Raw genomic sequence first — 24,575 nt, forward strand, 5'->3', positions numbered from 1 at the left:
AGGGCCACAAAGCCTGAAAAGATGCTCTGATGAGACTCAAATCCAAGCCTGTTTGTCTCAAGCCCTCTCTGGTTCCCTCACTTGAACTTGTAGGTAAGGTACTCTTTGGCACAACTACACTGTACAGGCAAATGTGCTTCTACCTAAGAGGAACAGCAAAGAGAACACGGATGTGTGTGAGCCAGTGCTTCTGCTGGCAATGAACGGTACTGGGGGTGCAGGGTTCAAGTCAGCACTGGATGGAAAGACTAGCATCTTCGATGAAATCCGCAAAATAATGGAAGACAAGGGAAGACCTTTTCTTCTATGATCTAGGGCACCACACTGTTCCTTTCTTCCAGGGGCAGCAAACTTCCCTCTAAATGCTCACTGGTGGCCTTGCTGACCTGCTTCTAGAACCCCCATCTTAACTACTGAAGAGCAAGGAGAGGGAGGAGTTGTATAAGATAAGGATATGGGAAGCTGGGAAGCTTCAGATACCTTGGTACAAATAACTTGCTGCTCACCAGACACTACAGCTGTCAAAATTCTGGTATTTCAGTATCCAAAGATCATTTAAAAACGACTTCAGAATATTTGGTTAAGAAGAACATATCATGAGTAATATCACAAAGAGAAACCATTTGGCAGGCAAATATATATATATTTGTAAACATAGCATTTTATTAACAAAATGTTTACACCTTTCTTACAACAAAACAGTGATTTAGCATGTTATACTCTATAAAAGTGTATTATAGAATATTCAAGCTAAAACAATATTATTTAAAGGTATGGCAAATCAACTTTCATTTGCAAACTATCTCCTATGAGCATAGGTATGAAAACAAAAATCTTACAACAAAGAACAAAAGGTCTAGTTTTCTTTTGTCAGCATCTATAAACAATACAGACACCATATGGTTTGTATACACTTAGGTCCAGCCCAAGGTTAAGACTGTAAAAATAAAGTCTTCAGACATCCACAGAAGCTTGGCAAACCACCACTGCAGCATTCCATTACAGGTGGCCAGGCCATGTGTCATGCAGTACGGCCAAGACCATACATTGGGGCTGTTTATAATAGTGCTACAAAGCGGCCAAACTGTAAGCAACTGAATTTTACTTTCATAATAGATGCTATTATAAAAAGGCACAAATATCTTATTCCTTGCATCAGGTCTTGAAAAGGCATGACATTCTTAGGAGCAAGAGACTGCTGGTAGGACGGCTTAGCTTCCTTTTTTCTTTTTTTCTTTTTTTTTGAAAAATGTCCAGGCTCATTGCTATAGCTGTTTTTCTTCAAGACTTTTGATTTAGACTTCTACACGCTTAACAAATGCTTTATTACAAATTCAGCGAAGTTCTGACCACTTATGTTAACTATCTTATTACCAATGGTAAAACAAAACAAAACAAAAAAACCAAAACCCATTTTGTCAACTGGCCATGTTCCCAGGGTAAGGGAGTGCTGCTATTCTCTTTCTGAAGCACTGGAGTTCTTCACCTAACACTGGTCTTTGTGTTTCTTATTTTATTTGTTTTAATGCTCTGGCCGGTTTTCTTTTCTTTCAAAAATGTTAAACTAAGAACTGTACATGTCTTTGAGGTCCCTGTGATATTTTGAGACCTGTATGGAATGTGTAATGGACTGAATGAGGGTAACTGGGATTTCCTTCACCTCGCTTATCTTTTCTTTGTTCTGGGAATATTCTGATTCTTCTAGCTATTTTCAAATACACAATCAATTATTGTTAGATGCAGTCTCCCTACTGTAATATCGAATGCTCCAACTATTCCTTCTATCTAACTGTATTTCTGTGCCCACTAATCAACTTCTGTTCATCCCCCACCCCGGGCCTGTGCATTTCTGACAGTGCTTGTTAAAAAAGCCCAGCTGGAGCGGTTGAGCAGCCCCTGTTGCTGTGGCCACGGAAGGCCGCAGGAGAAGGCGTATTACATATGTGGAGGAGGTGGCTGCGGCCGTGTGTCTCTAAGGGAGAGCCCACAGGAAAATGAACATAAAGGAAATAAAGCGAGAAGGCTGCTTCAATCAGAGATGGTAAGATGTAAATTCTTAAAAAGGTCAGAGGGATGATTGACAATTATGTGAGTGACTCACAAAGTGAAATGATGAAAAGACTGAACTGCATGAGAGTTAAAAAAAAAAAAAAAAAAAAATCTTTTCCAGGGCAATAAAGCTCTGTCTACATAGGATAACAAATGGTTTAAAAATGGAGCCACCACTCATGCCTGTAATCCCAGCACTTTGGGAGGCCGATACAGGCGGATCATGAGGTCAGGAGTTCCAGACTAGTCTGACCAACATGGTGGAACCCTGTCTCTACTAAAAATACAAAAAATATTAGCCAGGCGTGGTGGCAGGCGCCTGTAATCCTAGCTGTTCAGGAGGCTGAGGCAGAAGAATTGCTTGAACCCGGGAGGCGGAGGTTGTAGTGAGCCGAGATCGCGCCACTGAACTCCAGCCTGGGTGACAGAGTGAGACTCCGTCTCACACACACACACACAAAGCCACCCATCAGTTGCTCTGACTAGCCAGCTGCCAATAATTCGCCCTGTAATGAACTGACCAGTCCCTCTAACATCAGATGCATGAGCCACGTTAAGGTAGTTTTACAAACTCTAATGTCATAAGTTCATATACAAAGTAAGTGAATATAAACAAATTCAAGTGCTGGCTTCAAAATTTTTCAGGAGTAAAACTGATTATTCAAGTATAAACTTAATTAAAAAGTAATGGCCAAATGATACTAGGATTAAGCCCCAAAGCAAAGTCAAGCACCACCATGGGCATGGGCACAGGGACTGCTCACGCCAGTGGGCCCCACTCTCCTTGGGCCGCCAGTGGCCTCTGAACTGGCCTAGAGGAAGAGGTATGCCCAGCTCTTCTACAATACGACGTTACATGCTGCAGGGGTTTCCTTGACAATTTCAGTTCTAAGTAAAAATTATTGGCCCTATGTGTGAAATGCTATTTTAAGGATGATTTCCTCCACAGTACTACATTCAAAAGTTTCCCTAAGTAATGAAAAGTTCCTCAATCCAGCAAAAACTGGAATCAGTAAAACTGGCATGTTTTGTTTGTTAGATTATTAATGTCTACAACTTAAAACTGTCAATTAAGAAAAGCCCTTTAAAAAAATCATTACTAGTTGGGCGTGGTGGCTCATGTCTGTAATCCCAGAACATTGGGAAGCCGAGGCGAGTGGATCACCTGAGGTCAGGAGTTTGAGACCAGCCTGGCCAACATGGTGAAACCCTGTCTCTACTAAAAATACAAAAATTAGCTGGGTGTGGTGGTGCACGCCTGTAATCCCAGCTACTCAGGAGGCTGAGGCAGGAGAATTGCTTGAACCCAGGAGACATAGGTTGCAGTCAGCTGAGATTGCGCCACTGCACAACAGCCTGGGCGACAGAGTGAGCCTCCATCTAAAAAAAGAAAAAAAAAAAATTGTTCCTCTCTTATGGCTTTTAATTGGCTGATAGGACTTTGGCACTTGAATTCTTGTTCATGAAAATAATTTTGTTGTTGCAATTATCATGCATTTTGTGGAGCACTGGGCACCATACAGATCTGAAAATGAACTTGTAGTAAATTAAACATTTTTTGTTAAATCTGTTAGACACCATGGTTTTAATTTCACCATCTACTAATGATACATCTTACTCTTACTATGTAAAATGTTCAACGTAATAAAAGGAATAGACGGAAGGTTTGGGAATTTTTATTTTTTTTAAGCTTATGAATCCTTTTGTTTTGAAGCCAAAAATTTTCTGGCCTGTCAATAATTGATTATACTCTAAAAGGAAAGAAAACAGATATTAGTTATTTGTGACGGTACAGACCATCAAATTAAACTTGATCTATGCTACTGGAAGTCCTAGATTTGGAAAGTAAATCATTTTCCTATATGCCAAGAGAATCCTGAAAGACAGAAATATGAAGATTCTTGGTTCTATTTATTCACTTTCCACATTATGTCTAATGAAACTTCATCACAATCGGTCTCTCACTTATCGTTCTCTTAGACTGAAAAAATGGAGGCTCCTGAAAAATGTAATATCCTAATATTTTTTAGACTTTCATTTGCACATAAAACAGGACAAATGCCCCAGAATTCCATTAAAGTTTCTTGCAAACCGGATAATCAAATTGCCTGGATTTCTATTATTAGAAGTCAAGACAAGCAACTCCACTGTCAAGAGAAATTGGCAGAGGTTGTTTCTTTAAGTTCTAGGCTAAATTCCACCCCCAGCTCTTTTTTCTAAAACTATAAAATATAATGTTTATCTCATGGATAAATTTGTTTCTTAGACTATTTTTTTAAAATCATAGCACAGCAGGAGTTAAAACAAATATCCTAAACATCATCTTGAATCATTTAAAAATCCTTTTGATAAACCAAGCTAACTGGAGGCAGGTATACAGTTAACAGCTTGACCCCTGAAGGTACATTCCATTTCTTCCTTTAAAAAATATTAACTGTTAAGAGGTAGAAACTCTCTTGAAGTCAAACGGTAAAACTGTCCCTTTAAAACAAATGTAAATAATGACTTTTACAGGTTCGCTATCTAGTTTGTCATTGTCATTTAACTTTCATTACAGAGTTAGAAGGAACATTTACAGCCCAGTGAGGTTAGAGGGGAGAGCCAGCCTGAGTTTGTGCGCTGTCATTTCCCAAATGTTCTAGAGCGAGTACCGAGTGTACCTCAGTTAAGGAATTTCCAGTAATTTTTCCCTGGAAGAAAAGGGTTTTCGCAATACTTACACAGGTTCCTGCAGAGACATGTGGATGTTTAGGGGGGCTCATCTGCTACTTAAGCAACATACGGTGCAACTATATCTTATACTCTTAAGGGCCCATGAATCACGTCCTTGATGTATTCTGAAAGAATAAGTGAAAGTACCAAAACGAATTCTGTAACTCACTCTTAGAATCTAAAAGATGCCTGTAACCATGAGCAAATGCCATTCTGAGCTGGAGGCTGACATGCCAATTAGTACAGTGTCATTGGAATCTAAACCCCTTATTTTAACACAGTGCCCTACAAATACTGACATTTTGTTTTGACAGTTACAGGAAAGTTAGCTAAAGGATATTTTCATTACTATATTTCCCAGAGTTTAATTTGGAAGGCCTCCTAGACCAATTTTCCTCCTTGAGAACAGAAAAGAAATACATACAAGACTTAAAGAGAAGTTTTGAAATTAAAGGTGGTTTCCTTTCCCTTTAGATATTTAAGAATAAGAGGAATTGATAACTTCAAGAAGGACACCAGCCCACAGAGAGGAGGCAAGCCTCTAACACAAGAGTCCTGATCCTTTCAGACATCCAGAAAGTGTGTGCACAACGGGAAACAGGCACTTCAAACAACATCATAAACGGTCACAAGAAAATAAATTACTTTGAAAAGAACTAAATCTTTCAGCTGCTTCGTGTAAAACGTATCCTGACTGAGGCTGACAAGCAGGTGACGGACGCTTAATCATAATCTTACTTTATGTTCTTTTAATCACCAGATGATAGTTAATTAGTTATCATAGAATCAGAAAAACACTTGTGTGAAAGGAGAGTTCTGGAGACCATTGGTTTCTAGGATTGGACACCTGCAAAGAGCTTATTTCAATTTCTCTGAAAAGAATCAACATAAAGTAGCAGCTAATTAATAATTTTTCTCTTCTGTTCAGTCCTGAGAGTTTTAAAAAATGGCCCTGTATCGTAAGAAAACCAAAAAATGTTTATAGATGGGCATATGTCTCAATTCCTTTGAAATCTAGCCTCTTCTCCATAATAAATTATTATAAAGAAAATATGAAATGTGTACTAGATCATTGCTTAGTCAGGTTAATAATCCAAAATGTGCTCAAAATAAAATACTGCTTCTGACTTTAATATTCATCTTTGCATTTTAGAAGCAAATGAAATAAGTAAAAACATTTTTTTCCTGCTTTCACGGAGTATGGATTACGGATCTGAGACAGCAATTTTTTCTTATTGTTGTTGCTAAGCATTAAAAGGATATTACATGAGAAACAGTGCTGAGTCAACTTCTTAGACAGACTGATGAAAATGAGAGAAGAGGCCCGAAAAATACATTAAGTACAAGCTTCGTATCACTCATTCTGTTAATAAAACGTGGCTACAATAAAACAGAATCACACCCTACATATGGGAGGGAGTGTGAGAAATCATGAAATCAGCAAAGGGCTGATGAGATGGACCCACATTGGGCTTGGTACAGTAAAACATCACAGTAATATCAGAGACATCCAGATGCCTCACCAGTTAAGATGAGCTCAGAAGACCTTGCCTTTCCCCATGCACCGAGATACCATACAATCACCAACAGCCACTGCTGGGTTTGGTGGAAAAAATGTGAAGGTCATAGATTTGCACCATCTTTTGGTAAAATAAGACAGAAAGGGTCGCACATGCTTTGCCTCTTCGGTAATGAGTCAAGCAACCTGTTTTTATTTTGTTGTCATGGAGATAGAGGCCCAGCAGTGGGAATTCTAGGGACATACTAGGGCGGTGCCCAGATGCCTGGGATCCATCTGGATGTATACAGAAGAAAGTCAAACTACTTTCAGTTGTAAAGCGCCTGGCCCTGGGAATCACATGGCTTCTCTAGGAGCTTGCTAATTTAGCACTGGGGAGGAAGCAAAATCCTAGGGGGATGGAGCATCCACGTGTCTTTTAAACAAAACGAAGTTAGAATTTTTACTAACGACATTCTTTCTATATGATTTCAGAAGATAAAAAAAAATTCCAAATTCTTAAGATATACAACAGGGAAAAGGGAATTGTTTTTTACTTAATCTGAATTATAATCTTCCCATTAAAATCTATCCATATTAAGTGGGGGGCACAAAATAATAACAATTATTTTTTAAAGTTTCAGCTGTTCAGTTTAAGGATAGCTCTGAAAATACAATTTAGTTTGAAATTCAAGCTGTTTCATTTCCTATTAAATCTTGTAAATTTCCTTCCCCTACAATACTCAGGTTGGAAGGGTGCCAAATTAGACCAGGAACAAATTTTCACCAACTTCACTTCAATGCTTTATTTTTAGATTATATTAAAAACCTCATTAGGCTCCCTGAGGGGAAAGAGTGTTAACCACTAACAGAGGCAGGCAAAAATAAAGGAAACAAAAAGATAAGCTAAATTGTTAACAAGGAAAGCTCCTCAGTTGGTCTGAGGATGCTGTACAAGCTAAAAGAAACTTATTACCAAGACCAGGTAAATGACTTGGGGTTGGAGCTTCATCTTTGACCCTCAGGCTAGTAAGGACTAGTCAGATTTGTCAAAGTGGCATATGTCCTTATTACCATTTCCAGATGGGATCTGGTGGAAGGCGGGTGGGTAGAAGGGAAGGCAGACTGTAACCTTTAAAGACTGTATACCTTTATACAATACCAATGTGCCTGAGTCTCCCGTTAACAGGCTGAAAACTGGGCAGGCATATGCAAGACTGGGTGCAAGATTCAATGGAATGTCAAATGAAACTTAGAGTTTATTAATGTATTTACATAATTTATAATCTTTAAGCAATGGCCTCATAAATATAGACTACAACTTTACCTATGCTAAGCAACAGATACTTGCTTTTCCCCACCAAAATACTTGGGTTAAAAAATAATTGACAGCATTTACACCACCTTCTTCACTTCCTCTTTTCTTTCTTTTTAAACCATTGCTAGTCAGTTCAGAACATATGAAATTCAATTTATCCTGGGCAGCTTCTCTACCATCACCATCTTGATCATGAGAGCTTATTTAAAAAGGTGCCAATAACGTGTTTGGTGGCACACACCATGACAAGGTCAGAAGGAAACCCAGGGTGAGCTAGGCATCTGCTGCTATCATTGTTAATTTACTGTACGTATCCTAGGCTAACATGTTCAATGAAAAGTGCTTTAGAGATGGCAGAAATGAAATCATTTCCTTCAGTCCTATAAATAACCCATTTTAGCTTCAGATAATAATTGTCCTCCCTCCACTTAAACTATCCCACTATATTTTAAATGATACAACTCCCTCTAACAGTGGTAACAGAAACGAAGGAAATTATAATCTCCACAAGGTCTTTTTTTCCCCTTAAGAACCACGAAAGTGCTAATTTTCCCTTTACAAATGTTACATAAAATCTTGATTACAAAACTACTCAACAACTTAATCCTACCATCCATAAAGTTATATGTTCCTTTTCAGCAAGGTCAAAAGCCAACGATGTAGTCCCTTTGTACATTAGAGATTCTTTACATAATAGAAGTTCACAGACTAAAATATCATTGCTGCAGTCTCTGGAGAACAGAACTGGTCAATTTCTGTGAATCCTTTTTGTACGGAGAAGACTCAAGACTGGCTAGGTGAAAACTGGTGGTAGGGACCCCAGTCCTCCTGTTAACTTTCAGGACCACCTACTTCATCATCAAGTCTGAGGGGCTGAGGTTCGGTCAGCAGCAGCTCCGCTTTGGCTCTGAAGGCTGTCTTCGGAGTTTGAAGCCCTTACCGCCAGATGGCGGGTTGGCGTCAGTGGATGGAATTCTTCGACCTAAACCAAGATGAGAAGAGGGAAGGGAGTGAGCTTTAACTTTCTCAGACACAACAATTTTGCTGATGCAATTTGACAGGTTTCACTGAAGTTAAAAAAAAAAAAAAAGTTTAATAAACTTTTTATACTCAAATAATTTTAGATTTATAGAAAAGTCGCAAAGATGATAGAGCTCCTGGGTACCTCCCACCCAGTTTCCCCCAGTGCTGACATATTACCATGGGACATTTGTCAAAATGAAGAGTTCAACATTGCCACATCACTATTAACTCCAGACTCTTTTCAGATAGCATCAGTTTTTCCGCATGTCGTGTTTCTGCCCCAGGATCCAAACAAGGATATCACACAGCACTTAATAAAAGCTTTTTGATTAAAAAAAGCCACACATTAAAAACATTTTGTTTTGAGTAGGTAATACATACGATTTATTTTTAAAAAGTTCAATCAGAACATGGCTGTCCCTCTGTCTCATAACAAGGCCACCACTGTGGCCCATTTCTCGTACAGGCTTCCAGAGACATATATGCACAAACGCTCAGGCACACCTACATCCCTACCCATCTCCCCTTTCCAAGGCCAAATGGGGCAAGAAATAAAGCAAACCATAGGCACCATTCTCCACCATGATACTTTGACTCAACACATCCTGGGGATTGTGGCATCATAGTACATGGAGAAAGAGCTGCCTACTTTTTTTTTTTTGAGACAGGCTTACCTGCTCTGTCACCTAGGCTGGAGTGTAGTGGCATAATCTGGCTCACTGCAGCCTAAGCTTCCTAGGTTCAAGCGATTCTCCCACCTCAGCCTCCCAAGTAGCTGGGACTACAGGCATGTACCACCATGCCCGGCTAATTTTTATATTTTTAGTAGAGACGGGGTTTCGCCATGTTGGCCAGGCTGGTCTCGAACTCCTGACTTCAAGCAATCTGCCTGCCTTAGCCTCCCAAAGTGCTGGGATTACTGGTGTGAGCCACTGTGCCTGGCCTGCTGCCTTCTTTTTAACAGCTCTACAATACTGCATTTGCAGATGGACCACCATTCATTTAACCATTTCTCTACTGATGGATGTTTAGTTTGTTTCCAACATTTTGATGTTATTAACAAAGATGCAAGAAGCATCTCTGTCAGCTTATGAGTGTATGTGCAGGATTAATGCCAGGAGCAGAAGAGCCAGGTCACGGCATTCTACTCCTGGGCGTTTGTCTGACACATACGTTGTATTCCAGTGTCTATCCAGCGTAAACGCAGGAAGAATGTGCAATTTACATTTTGACAGATGCTGCCAAATTACTCTCTGAAGAGGCTGTGCCACTACATTCTCCTACCAACAATGCATGACAATGAACAGGTTTCACTTCACTGCTCCGTGAAGCATAATGCCAATTTCGAGAGAATCCTTAAATCACCTACCTACCTACCTGGCTGATAACTCAAGGGTTGCTTCTTGTACAAAGGCTTTCCTGACATTCTCCCACTTCCTTACTCTCTAACATCTCAGACACTACAATCAATCAGGACACCAGAAATAGGTTACAACACATATCTCATATCTGTTTACATGACTATCTCCCTCGCATTAGATCCTAAGCTCTTCTAGGCAAGAGATCCTATTTGCCCATCTTTATGTTTCCAGTACCTTATCAGCACAATACATGACACAGAAGTATTTTATAAACATGGAATAAATGGACATGCACATTTTTTGGCATTAACAAGGCTAAGATGGCCTCTCCACTGACTTTCAGGTTCTGTCAAGCCTTGAGCCTCCACCACTTTGAGCTGTCTGCAGATCTGTGTGGGGAGTACACAGCATGGTTTCCATATTAAGAAAGTATCTCCCAGTGTCTTGTAACTACTTTTCAAATGACTAGACACCGCTGTGAATATACTACAAATTCGTTTAAAAGTTTTACCCAAGCTTCTTGTCATTATTCTCAATAAATGGATATTGAAATATAGCTGGTATCTAAGAGACATCTGTGAAGTATGACATCAAAAAATTGTTAAACAAATAATATTTTTAAAAGAAAGAAGAGGAGACTATTTTCATGAGCTGGGATTAGGTAATGATTTCTAAAACAGCAAGCAAAAAACCGAAAGCAGCTAAACACAAAGGAAAACAAGGATCAATTAGATTATATGAAGATTAAAAACTTCAATCCATTGAAGGAGTTGACTAAGAAAACAAAGGCAAGCCATACATTAGAAGATATTTCCAATATACATAGTCAATAAGTGACTCATCTCCAAAATAAAGAACTATAAAACATTAAGAAGAAGGCAGGTAAGCCAACAGGAAAACAGGCAAAAGACTTAACAGGCCCTTCACAAAGGAGGATATGTAGATATGACAAATGTAAATCAATATTCGGAAATGTGCTCAACTTCATTAACTGTCATGAAAATGGAGATCACTGCCTACCCACCAGAGACAGAAAGTGACCGGACTTCTCATACACTACTGGTGTGGGTGTCAACTAGTACAACTACCACTTTGAAAACTGGTTGGCGGTAAAGCTGTACTGAATGCATGCATACTCAACGACCAGCAATTTTTCTTGTGGGTATAAATACACCTAACAAAAATGTGTACAGATGTTCACCAAAGAATATGATCAGAATGTTTAGAGCAGTACTGTTTGTAATAACTCTAAATTGGAGACAGCTACCCAAATGTCTAGCAACAGCAGAATGGATAATTATATTGTGGGTATTCTTCACTGCCCCCTTATCCCCACAACTTGGACCCTGACACTGACACGCACAAACCAGTCATGAGAATGGATCGTTCACAGCTAGATGCAATGACATGGATGGTCTAAAAATGTAATGCAGAATGAAAGAAGCCAGATACACAGAGGAAACAGAGTATGTTTTTAAAAATAGAAAGTACAAAATATATGTAAAACAAAACCAGATAAACCAATCTGAGAATTAGTATCAGGACGGTTACCCTTGGGTGTAGGAATGGCCATGTCCCAACCAGAGTGCCAAGCACTGGAGTATATTCAGTTTGTGAAAATTCACTGAGCTTTGTACTTCTGATATGTGCCCATTTCTGTATGTCTACTACACTTCAATACAAAGTCAGTGTGCCAGGCGCTGTGCTCAGGCAGTTTTACTAAACCAGCGGACAATAAGGTCTATGTACATGTCTCTCAATTTTTCTAATCCTTGTGAACATACAGGTTTTATTTTTCACAGTTAAAATGAATATGTACACACTAGTTTTTATATAAGAATTTCATTGTTGGTTTACTACTACCTTCGTTTTTTTTTTTTTTTTTGGAGATGGAGTCTTGCTTTTGTTGCCCAGGCTGGAGTGTAATGGCGTGATCTTGGCTCACTGCAATCTCCACCCCCTGGGTTCAAGCGATTCTCCTGCCGCAGCCTCCCAAGTAGCTGGGATTACAGGCATGCACCACCACACCTAGCTAATTTTGTATTTTTAGTAGAGATGGGTTTTCACCATGTTGGCCAGGCTGGTCTCGAACTCCTGACCTCAGGTAATCCACCTACGTTGGCTTCCCGAAGTGCTGAGATTACAGGTGTGAGCCACCATGTCTGGCCTACCTTCCTGTTTTTAATACCACTAAAGTAAAGAACACAAAAAGATAGCGGTAATTTTAACATACTCATGACACCACACACTTAGGTATTTTAGCTTGAGCTGTGAAAAATTCCCAACTGGTTTTATGTTGCCTTTCAAAAATTCATCTGGGTACCTGCTATTTACATCTAGGACAACAATAAACATGATTTTTGTTTTTTTAAGAGAGAGGGTTTTGCTCTGTCACCTAAGCTGGAGTGCAGTGGTGCAATCAATGGCTTACTGCAGCCTCAAATTCCTGGGCTCAAGCCATCCTCCCACCTCGGCTTCCCAAGTGGCTGGGACTACAGGTGCATGCTACAATGCCCTAGTATTTTTATTTTATTATTTTTTAAGACATAGGGTTATACTGTTGCCCAGGGTGGTCTTAAACTCCTGACCTCAAGTGATCCTCCTGCCTCAGCCTCTGGAGTAGCTGGGATTATAAGTGACAAACACCATGCCCAGGGACATCATGACTTTTTAACACTGAAATGAAGGCGCTGGCCTAGAGGGTGCAGTAAGTAGTTCACTGGCCATATCTGGCAGCAGATGGGCTCCTTAGGCCTGCAAAGGACTCTGAAAATACTTAAATGATTGGCCAGATCTAAACAATGGGACACGTAAAAAAAAATGTGAAAAGAACCTTACCAACCAGGGGCCCACATTCCAGTGTGGTCCCAGCTGATAGAGCTGGGCCTGGCCTTAGTGGGGTTCCCAGGGCTTCACCTGGGCCTGCTCTGCTCATGGGTCATCCTTGCCTGGCCTTGGTGGGCTCTGGAGTGCATGCCCCTCCTTGACCCAATGGCAAAGGACCCACTCTGCTTCAGTCCCCTTGGCTCTCAACCACATGGTGGATCTTAACGCTACATCCACCCTGCTCTCACGGCGTTCTGCTTTTCTCCACCTGGAAGTCTGACATGTTCAGTTCATGTGACTCCCCATACCTCTGCAGGGCCTGCTCCCTTGGACCTCAGCTCTGATAGCATCTCCTTAGAGAGGCCTTCCCTGATTGCTTGCAGACATTCCTTCGCTTCATCCTAAATTATTTTCTTCGTATCAGTTATTATGATCTGAAATGATCCTATTTATTTGGTGTTCACTGTCTGTTTCCCTCTGTAGAATGTGCACTCCAGGAGAGCAGGGGCTGCGTCTATCTTCTTCATGGCTATTTCCCCTGAGCCTGGAACAGCTCCCAATAAATATTTTGATGAATTTGAATGAAATGAATAAACATAGATACAATCTTCAGAGGATCCCAAAGGCATGCAGCAGCCCCTCTCCTGTCTAGTATCATCATATTAACACTTCTGGAAAGGGAAGGGAAAGAGGGAAAACAGATCTTGCCTTTCACTTGTCTAGTATTATTTTTGAGGGTTTTCTTACAGTGCAAGTATACCTGCATTTCATTTTCCTTTATTCATTTTGTTCATTTTCAATGACCTTGGACGACTAATGGAAAAAATTAAAAAAAATTTAAATAGAGAAAGAAATGGGACTGCTTTCATGACCTCAATACCCTGTGCATTATTTATTCAGTAGCAACATTCTTTCCAGAAGGGCAACAGCTCTTCAGCAACTGTAACATGATATGAAAACCGGCCATTACTCTTACCTTCTCCAATCTCGTTTCACTGATCGCAGTATCAGAGACTAGACTGCTCTAAGTAAGATGGGAATTCTAACTAGGAAGATCATTCTGTGTTAAGTTGCTTTTACAGAGGAAATGGATAAGGCACAGAGATACTCACTAATTTCTATAAAGAGTTCATTTATGTTTATCGCGTTTTTTGCGCTGGTCTCTACAAAAATTGCATGAATAGAGTCGGCGTAGTCCTTTGCATCTCTCTCCATGACTTCTCTGAAAGGCAACAACTACGTATCAGAAATTCTACCCACAAAGATCTTAGTTGTACCCCCACCTACCCAGTAGTTAACCAGATTTATGAGGACAAAGGATGACCTAAATGGCTGCTGGCTGGGCCCTGAGACATGGTCTTCCTGACTACCTCACACCCATGGGTAAACAAACAAAATGAAACAAAACTCGGTACCACTAGTAATGTAGCTAATGGAATGATTAGGGTTGGCAGGGTTTTTTCTCCAGCCACAATTCTCAAAAAGCCCTTGCTCTGGGAATGATGGAAGTGGCCCAGAGAAACTGCCAATAAATGTGCTTTCTGCGTTCAAGTATTCTAAGTCATGGGAGCCTGGGGGCTGCTCTGATCTCAGATAATGTCGGGTGCAAAGCAACCAGCATTTCCGTAAATTGCACACCTGTCTATATATATAATATAATTAGCTCCAAATGCCTGAAATCTTAATTTTAGTTTGAAACTTTAGGACTCCAACCACACAACCAAAAGGAATTTTTCAATGTCAGAGACAAAATAAAAGCAAGACTCTTATTCTGGATATTGCTCATTAAGAAAAGGAACACATAATAGGTATTGTAATCTCTTGCTCTAATCACTTACCTTACATCGATAAGATCACACTTATTTCCTGCAATGGCAACTACAATATTAGGTGGGCCATGCTGTCGAAGCTCTTTCACCCAATTCTTTAATGTTGAAAATGTCTCCTGTAACACAAAAAAAGGAGAGCAACTGGAGATCTAACCAACCAAAAGAGAGTTTTCAAAACAATCTAAAGAAAGCTATATAGTCTTACTTCTTTTGTGATATCATAAACAATTATAGCTGCAGCCGACCCTCGATAGTACATTGGTGCTAAGGCACGAAACTGCAGAGGAGGGAAAATAAAGAAAATTGGGAGAATCGGTTAAATACGTTTTACACTAGACTTACAAGCCCATTATCCCTGCACAAAAAGTAATCTTTCTCTTAAGCCAAAGAAAATGACATGCTGCTTTAAAGCAAATGAACCAGTAATTACCAAAGGCAAAAACTTTCAACGTAACACTGAAATGTCTCTCAGAAGATAGTTTAGAATACAGTTTTATAGGACTTAAATATGGTGCTATAAACAATTGTTTCAGCTCAAAAGGCTTTTTAATTGAACTCAGTGTTATAATTCCCAAATTCATTTGTTCAATAGTCCTTTAAACTTTGGCTTCCCTAACTATCACGGAGATAAAAATAATGCTATACATAGTTCTCCAGAGAAGTGGCTGCATTTGGGTGTCATAAAGAAAACCCTGGAATGTGAACACTGATTGTCCTTCAGAAATGAGTACACATTTACATTCACTACTTGGATGAGTTTGAGACTTGCTTTTTTGATATCTCCATGCATGTGGCAATTCCCAAATGCTGGGTACAGATCTCATTTCATTTACATGAATCTAACCCTGTATACACAGCTTCTTCCCACTCATCACCCTGGCCTCCACACCCGTGACACACAACAGGGAGGAAAGAGAAGGGAGAGGAATAACCATCCGAACAACAAGCGTGATTTGGTGAGCTGTTTCGATGAGTGTGAGACGGAGGCTGCGAAGTTCTTTCCCCAGTCAACCTCGGTTCTTGGGCACACGTCCTGTGTGAGCATCTCACCCACTGAATATGATGCCAATGTTTAATGACAAGAATTTTGCCTATACTTAATTTTTGTCTTACACCCTGACTCTGAAGCCTGACCCCTACTTATGACCTGATGACACTGTATCTGCATCCTGTTGTTAATGGTGGTTTACCCCTGAACACAGGCAGGAATGATCATAGACGAGCATTTGGTTCACATACATAAACCACATACACAACTATGGATTCTGGAACTCCCTATCCAATGAGTTTGACCTTTTGGCTTTTAAAGTTTTGTATTAATTTGAGTTTTACCAAAGAAAGTGAAGTTGTGACTGTAAGCTCCATGAGGGATGTCAGCATGTCTGCTGGGCACGCCATTTTATCTCAGGGCCTAGCATCTGACATGCTATAGGTTATCAAAAATTGGTGAACAAATGAGTAAGAACTGCATGAGTGTGGGGAGCTGTCAAACTAAGTGTCAGACCTCGCTGTCCATACACAGAAACTGTTACCAGTCTTTGTGAGAAACCCCTGCCTCTGAGGTGAAAGCCTACTAACTTCCAATAAAGGAGACATTAAGTTTTAGAGAGAAGAAAACAAAAATAAAAGTTATAAGCAAGAAAGCACCACAGAAAAGAAAACTATACTACTGAGTAAAAAAGAGATAAAGTGTTGGGTTGACTTCAACAGCACAAGAGAAAATGAGACAGAAGTGCACAGACGGAATAAAGGTTATGGTGTTAGCTTTCATTTTTGATGTACTTATATTGGCAATGTTCTTTACAGGGTCGTGTTTTCCTTCTTCCTTCAAATTCGTAAGGTAAAACTCATACAGAGAAAAGCAAAGATCTTCACAGTACAATCTGATAAACTGACAAATGCATACATCTGTGTGAGTACCATCCACTAAGATGTCAAACAGTTCTATCAACACAGAAAGTTCCTCAATAATTCTTCTCACCATGTCCTTCTTCCACTTTGTTTTCATGTCCATTTTATTGATATTATATAACCACATGGGTTTCTTTTGTTTTTTATTTGCATACTATATCCTTTTACATTCTATAATTTTCTAACTTTGTTTTTATATTTATAGTAGTCCTCTTATAAGCAGCACATGGTTGGGTTCCGATTTTTGACAACCTTTGCCTTTTAAGTGGAAGGTTCAGCAGTTCAGCTCCTTTACATTTAATGTATTCACTAATATATTTGGATTTAGGTCTATCATTTTGTTTTACATCTGTTCCATTTCTCTTTCTTTTCTTTTCTTTTCTTTTTTTTTTTGAGACGGAGTTTCACTCTTGTTGCCCAGGCTGGAGTGCAATGGCGTGATCTCAGCTCACTGCAGCCTCTGCCTCCTGGGTTCAAGCGATTCTCCTGCCTCAGCCTCCCAAGTAGCTGGGATTACAGGCATGCGCCACTCTGTCCAGCTAATTTTGTGTGTGTGTGTGTGTTTTTTTTTTTAAAGTAGAGGCGTGGTTTCTCCATGTTGGTCAGGCTTGTCTTGAACTCCTGACCTCAGGTGATCCACCCGCCTCGGCCTCCCAAAGTGCTGGGATTACAGGCGTGAGCCACCGTGCCTGGCCTGTATCTGTTCCATTTTTTAAAAAATTCCTGCTCCTCCTTTCTTTTCCTGTTTTGTGTTGCTTGAATTTTTCTTAGTGTTCAATTTTAGTATATTAACTTCTCTACTGACTTTTGAACTGTACTTGCTTGTATTATTTTTTAAGTTGTTGTTTTTGTAACTATAATATATACTGCACATTTTTATTTTTTTTTGAGACAGTCTTGCTCTGTCACCTCGGCTGGAGTGCAGTGGTGTGATCTTGGCTCACTGCAACCTCTGTCTTCCGGGTTCAGGCAATTCTTGTGCCTCAGTCTCCCAAGTAGCTGGGACTACAGGTAAGTGCCACCATGCCTGGCTAACTTTTGTATTTTTAGTAGATACGGGGTTTTGCCATGTTGGACAGGCTGGTCTTGAACTCCTGGTCTCAAATCTACCTGTCTTGGCCTTTCAAAGTGCTGAGATTACAGGTGTGAGCCACTGTGTCTGGACTACTGCACGTTTTTCTACAGTCTACTTAGAGTTTAAAATGTAGCACTTTATGTAAAATATCAGAGACTTGCAAAAGTCTAATTTCTGTTATCTTATCATTCTTTGTACTACCACTGTCAAATAATCTAAATCTACATACGCTATAAACTATACAATCCAGTGTTATAATTTTTGAATTAGTCAGTTAACTTTTGAATAATTTAAGAAGAAAAAACAGACGTTTCTATTTGCCATTTCTAGTGGTTACTATTTCTTCCTATGGATCTGAATTACCACGCACTGTCATTTTCCTTTAGTGTGAAAAGCTTTCTGGGACCGCTGCTGTTGATTTCTGTTTTTGTTTTTCTAAAAATGTTCTTACTTTGACTTTAGATTTGAAAACGAAGTCTGGCAAATTGATAGGTTTTTGCTTTCTGCAGTTTAACAATCCTGTTCCTCTGGCTTCTGGTCTCCAGTGTTCATGTGTAAAGTCAGTCATATTGTTCTCCTCCTGTTTACGTGTCTTTTACTTCTGGCTGCATTCAAGATTTTCTCTTTACCTTTGCTTTTCAGCAGTTTGACTATGACTTACTTAGATATGGTTTTCTTTGTACTTAGAGATTTGTTGAACTTCTTGAATTTGTGAGTTGATATATTTCACCAAATTCGGGAAATTTTCAGCCATTATTTCTTGAAATCTTTTTTTTCTGTTCCTATCTCTCTCTTTGCTCCTCCTGGTTCTCCAATTACACATATGTTAGGCTGTTTGAATTTGTCCCTATAATACTGAGACTCTGTCCACATTTTTCTACTTTTTTCCTATTCTTCTGATGAATTTGTTCTATCACCCTCCAGTGGATGTTTCATCTTAGATACTGCAGCTTTCAGTTTCAGCATTTTCATGTGATTCTTTATTACCATTCTGTGTGAGACTGCCCATTTGCAGTTAAGTCATTAACACTTCCTTTTTTTTTTTTTCTCCCCTTAAGAGATGGGCTTTCACCATGTTGTCCAGGCTGGTTTGGAACTCCTTGACTCAAACAATATGCCTGTCGTGGCCTCCCAAAGTGCTGGGATTACAGGCGTGAGCCACTGTGCCTGGCCTATTTTTCTTTAAATCTCTGAACATATGTAAAATATGTGCTTTAAATTCTGTGTCTGCAAATTCCAAGAAAAGGGTCACTTTAGGGTTTGCTTCTGCTCACTGGGTCACACCTTCCTGTTTCTTCATATGTGTAGTAGCACTGACTGTACACTGGACAGTGCGGATGATGCACTGTAGATGCTTGGTTTTTTAAAATCTTCTCTGCAGAGTATTAAGCTACTGGTGACTCATCCTGAGATTGGTTTTACATGTTGTAAGGGTGGGTCTATTTGGGTTTTTGGATTTGCCCTTAGTCCTAGGACACCGTTTCTACTCCCAAGGCATGGCCCTTCTGAAGTTTCACTGGAATGCCCAAGGTGTTCAGTGATCCCCTGTACCACAGTAGGATTGGATTCAAACTCTGAAGTCTAGCCCTGCCGTAATGAAGAGCAGCTGACATCTCTGCTGTCTTGTCACCCATTCCACCTACTGGTTTCTGTTGCATTTTATACCATCTCTCTTGTGAATTCACAATTTGGGGGTCAAAAAAACTTCAGGGAAATTTATAAACAGACTTTACGGGGTCCCTCCTTGTTGAATCCCTCTTTTCTGCGATTTGCCTCCTATTTTTCTGGCTGCTCTAGCAGTCCTAAACTCTGCACTCATCACAAGCTTTCTGCTTAAGTCCTAGCTACCCTGTGCCACACGAACTGGGAAGTGCCCACTGGGGAAAAGCTGTAAAAATGTGGATCTTACACAAGAAAGCTCCCCTTTGCAGTCCCTGACTGCATTTGGTTGCTCTGCAGTGCCTTCAAACAGTTGTTTTTTAAATGTTTTGTCCAGAGTTTATACATAATTGTTATCTGTGGGAGGGCAAGCCACTCTGCTATTACTGACATGGAAACTTTCATGTCCTTTTGATGCAAAGAAGGAAGGTGGAGGCATATAAGAGACTCAAAGGACGTCAGCACATTTCTGCTCCAAACCTGGCTTTCAATCAGGTGATGGCAAACGCTTTCCGGTAAAGACCAGGTAGTAAATATCCTGGCTTTATGTGTCACATAATCTCTGCTGCAACTACTCAACTCTACTATTGTAGAGTGAAGGTAGCCGTAGACCAAGCTTGTCTAACCTGCGGCCTGTTATGTGGCCCAGGACAGCTTTGAATGTGGCCCAACACAAATCCATAAACTTCCTTAAAACATTGAGCTGTTTTTGTGATTTTCTTTTTTTAAAGCTCATCAGCTATCATTAGTGTATTTTATATGCGGCCTGAGACAATTCTTCTTCCAATGTAGCCCAGGGAAGCCAAAAGACTGGACATCCCCACCATAGATAATAAACAAACAAGCCTGGCTACGTTCCATGAAAGTTTTATTTACAAAAACTGGCAGCAGGTTGGATTTGGCCCAAAAATATATGTGTAAATTCTGTCTGCAAATTCTAATAATGGGATCACTTTTGGGTTTGCTTCTACTCACAGAGTCAGGTCTTGCTGCTCTTCAAGTGGATGGTAACTGAGCACTGGCCAGTGGGGATGATGCACTGCAGACTCTGGTCTCTGGGACTGTCTGCCCCAATTCTAGATGATACTAAGCCACTACACTTGTTCCTGATTTTAAACAGGAGAACAATTCCTCACATGACTACTGTGACAATAAATAAGTCCGAGTCTTCCTAGTGTTCTTATCTCTGTAAAAACAGTCATTGGGAGAAACCACATTAAGATGTAGGAATGTAAATCTTTCAAGACTGGATGCAATGTCTATTAGACTCCGGTTAAGAAGCTTTTTTTTTTGAGATGGAATCTCACTCTGTGGCCCAGGCTGGAGTGCAGTGGTGCGATCTCGGCTCACTGTAACCTCTGCCTCCCGGGATCAAGTGATTCTCCTGCCTCAGCCTTCCGAGTAGCTGGGACCACAGGTGTGCGCCACCATGCCTGGCTAATTTTTATATTTTTAGTAGAGATGGGGTTTCACCATGTTGGCCAGGCTGGTCTTGAACTCCTGACCTCAAGTGATCCACCTGCCTTGGCCTCCCAACATGCTGGGATTATAGGCGTGAGCCACTATGCCTGGCCAAGAAACTTTCTTTTATACAATCACATACAGACGGCAAGCATTTGGCATGTTCTTACTACATGTACGGTGTCTTTATGATGCTTCTGAATGTATGTGTTGTGTCTGTCTCAATACTACTGCAGGAGTCTTTGTTACTGAAGGATCATTGGTGGAGAAAGGGTGACTTCAAATGCATTCATTCAAGATAGCAAATAATAGGGACAAAATGGTCTCACAAAGGCTCTATCTTGAGAAGATAAATTCAAAATCGTAAAATCAAGTTTAATTTTATCTGGTATTTGAAAAACCTTAGGTTTATTGTTGCAGCCAGGAGTTAATTTTCTGGATGAACACCGAGTCGAACTTGATTGCTAACTTGGCTAGGAGTTTTCTGATAAAACTACATGCTAGCACAATACGATATCCTTCATTTCATGTTTGACTTTCATAGTCTTATCATAAAAATGACAAATTTTTACAAAAATATTTGAGGGCTTCATCAATTTTCCCTAGGCCCCTCTTAACCCTTTGATACACAAACCATTATCTTCTGAAGCACTCATATCATCATCCTGAGCAGTATTCTTCTTCTTCATTTCAGTTAACAAGATCCCTACCGTCAAGGGCTTCACAGGACATTTGAGAAATTCTCCAAAATCACTTTCATTGACTTAATGAAATCACTTTGCAATCAAATGTAGCTGGACCATCAGAAAGACAACCCATCTGCCAAAACTATGTGCAGTACGAGATGTCAAATGGGGAGGTTGGGGAGGGTGTTTGAATAGTCAGTTCATCAAAAGGGTTTTCATTTTATGACAATTCTGGTTCTACAATAAATCTCCTAACTACAAAGAATAATAAACATACAACGCCAGAAATTTATAATTTGAGTCATGCACTACTCACATGGTAAAAGTAGGTAGAGGAGCTGTCCTTATCTGTGTCTAAGTAGGGCTGGCAATCAGTAGACATAAACCTACGGGCATCAATACCATGTGCCAGGGGCTGAGAGCAGAGACATGAAGGCAGTCCTTGCCCTCAAGGAGCTTACAGTCTAACGAAAGGCAGACAGGTAAGGAAATAGGTGACAATCCCATGGATGAGTGCAATCAAAGACTTCAGGATACAAAGGAATACTCCAAAGAGTTTATGTGCTGATTCAAACAACCAACCAATATCTGAACATCAGCTCTCGGTCAGGCACCATGCTGGCCCTGGGGTACAGCAGTGAACAAGACACTGTGGTCCCAGCTCTTGGAGTTACAGTCTGATGGGAGATTCTGTCAATGAAGGTAGGTAGACAGGTATCTAAGGACAATTTCTAATGCATGTTCTGAGGAAAACAAGTAAGGGCAGTAATGAAGAACAAAGTTGGGGCCCTGCTTAGATGCAGGGGGTTTAGAGAAAACTCTGAGTGTGTCACATTTAACCTGAGACTAAAAGACGGGAAAGGAGCCAGCTGGGCTCCAGTGGAGGGAACAGAGAGTTTTGGTGAGAAGGAACAGTGTATCCAGAGGCATGAGGCCAAGGAGTGCTGGAGGCCCTGAGAAGAGAGGAGCCCAGAGGGAGGTCTGGGCAAGTCACGTGGGGCTTGAGAGGTCTCTGTTCAGAGTGTGGTTGTTATGAGATGTGCAGCGGGAAGTCGCTGAAGGATATTAAGCAGGCTGATAACACGGGCTGATTTTTGTTTCCAGATCATTCCTCTGGGTCCTATGAGGACATGTAATGGACAGAGGGAAAGCAGGGGACCCATGAAAAGGCTAAAGTACTCAGTGAATGGCCAAGGTGGCTGAGAGCAGGGCGCTGGGAGCGGAGACGGAGAAGTGAATCCAAGTGTGATACATTTAGAGAATGAAGCTGTCAGAACATCCGGATGGAGCAGGTGTCCAGCGCTGAGGGCGAGGGAGGAACCCAGGGACACCTCCAGATGTGGGTCTGAGCAACACAGCAGTGTGGCGATGTGGTTTCTTGTCCGAGAGCAGGGATGGCAGGAAAGCCCCCTTTAGGTGACATCAGAGGTGGGTTCTGAAGGCTGAATAGAGTTGTGGAAGGGCATGAGGGCGTGAAACTATGGCATGCTGGAGAACTGCATGCAGTTTGTGCTAGAGGACAGATTGGTGGGAGGAGGTGAAAATAGATCCTGGCTGTGGATGGCACATTCTGGACCTTCACTGCACTGCCAGGATAAACAGGCAGTCCCTGACCCAGGCAGGCTTACAAGATGTGTCTTGTGTGATCCTCCCAGCATTTCAAACAATTTGTGGGTAGCTGTCAGGTGTGTGGCTTTCCTTAGCACTGCACTTTGGCCAGCCTGGACATGTGCTCATGCCCAGCAACAACTGGCTGGAGTGAGTGCTCATCAGGTGGTGCTCCTCTCCTGCCTTCTTCATGCAGGGCCTCCCGGTCAGCACCCCTGGCCTGTGGCCTGGCCTCATGAGCATCTCCTGTGCAGCTCTGGGCTGCGTGATAGGGCGTCAGGCAGGCTGGAGGCAGGTTTGCATCTCAGAGCAACTACTCCTGTTGCAGAACCAATTAGAAGTGGACAAGCAAGAGGCAGGAAAACCAGCTAAATATAAAACTTCACAGATTTCTGCTACCATGCTGGCAGAAAGGGAAAGAGGCAAACACCCTTGTGTTATTTTTTTGTGTGTTTCAGAAAAAAAGAGATGTTATACATCACTGCGTATACCAGGACAGGCTCTGATTCAAAGCATAATGGAATCTGTATTACAGCATGATTCTTTATGATGAGGGCTTTGCTGTATCATCAAATATATGTGAGGGGTAATTGAAACTTGGGATTTAGTGGAGGGTACATATATTACTAGTAGGAAGGGCCACATGGATTTGTGGCTAAGAGGGAAAGAACCCAGGGCTGTGTCTACAGATATATTCAGGAGGATTCTGGTAAGCAACACACTTTTGAAGGACAGAAGAGGGATGGTTAGCAAAGGTCCGGCTGTTCTAAATGCTCCATTCTAGATGGAGCAAAGGAGAAGGAATGGGGAGTGGAAGATGGGAAGCAGAAGTATCTCAGATGAGTAATGGGACAGAGGAACAACATCCAGTGTTAAAAACAGAAGAAACCAAACAGAGCAAACTTAAGACGTTAAGTGTGTACAAATGCATGGAGTCTATGTCTAGGACAACAGTAATGGCTTGTTTTGTTTTCCTCCATTTGTCTGTGATGATTCTTGTCAGATTTCATACTACACACACTATCTATGGCGTCTTAGATAAGGCTGTGATGACAGACTATTTTTCCTGATTACTTCTGGTACACTTTTAAGAGCTTAAGATAGCACCGTGAATCTATCAGATGTGCTGTTTGGATCGTATTGTTTGAAAACTAAATTAAACGGCTGCTGAATAATGGGGTGGCTGCCAGAGACACCTTGGAAGGGAAATTGGACTTAGTACCCAGAGGAAAGGGGAGGAGGCGGCAGATGTGTCTTAGTACCTAGAGGAAAGGGGAGGCGGCGGCAGATGTGTCTTAGTACCCAGAGGAAAGTGGAGGCGGCAGATGTGTCTTAGTACCCAGAGGAAAGGGGAGGAGGCGGAAGTGTCTGTACCCAGAGGAAAGGGGAGGAGGCAGCAGATGTGTCTTAGTACCCAGAGGAAAGTGGAGGCGGCAGATGTGTCTTAGTACCCAGAGGAAAGTGGAGGCGGCAGATGTGTCTTAGTACCCAGAGGAAAGGGGAGGAGGCGGCAGATGTGTCTTAGTACCCAGAGGAAAGTGGAGGCGGCAGATGTGTCT

At 41.0% G+C, this 24,575-nt stretch overlaps 1 protein-coding gene across 2 annotated transcripts in view; it reads right to left on the bottom strand.

Annotated features, from left to right (window-relative positions):
* Positions 1-641: 641 nt before the first annotated feature.
* The window catches only part of LOC105470590 (RAB22A, member RAS oncogene family), a 61,578-nt gene continuing 37,644 nt past the window's right edge, over positions 642-24,575 (bottom strand). Inside the window, exons 4-8 of one of the 2 annotated variants that reach the window (XR_980610.2) lie at positions 14,822-14,893; positions 14,626-14,732; positions 13,900-14,009; positions 6,285-8,559; positions 642-4,886 (exon numbers count right to left, since the gene is read on the bottom strand). Coding sequence is in view for 1 of the 2 variants with exons in the window: in XM_011722745.2 (XP_011721047.1) it covers positions 8,462-8,559; positions 13,900-14,009; positions 14,626-14,732; positions 14,822-14,893 (387 nt within the window). In the remaining variant the exon portion in view is untranslated. Of the gene's footprint in view, positions 8,560-13,899; positions 14,010-14,625; positions 14,733-14,821; positions 14,894-24,575 lie in introns of both variants that reach the window. The other variant, XM_011722745.2, reaches the window with a different exon arrangement.

Source organism: Macaca nemestrina, chromosome 15 (genome assembly GCF_043159975.1).
Source record: "Macaca nemestrina isolate mMacNem1 chromosome 15, mMacNem.hap1, whole genome shotgun sequence".
Taxonomy (NCBI): Eukaryota; Metazoa; Chordata; class Mammalia; order Primates; family Cercopithecidae; genus Macaca; species Macaca nemestrina.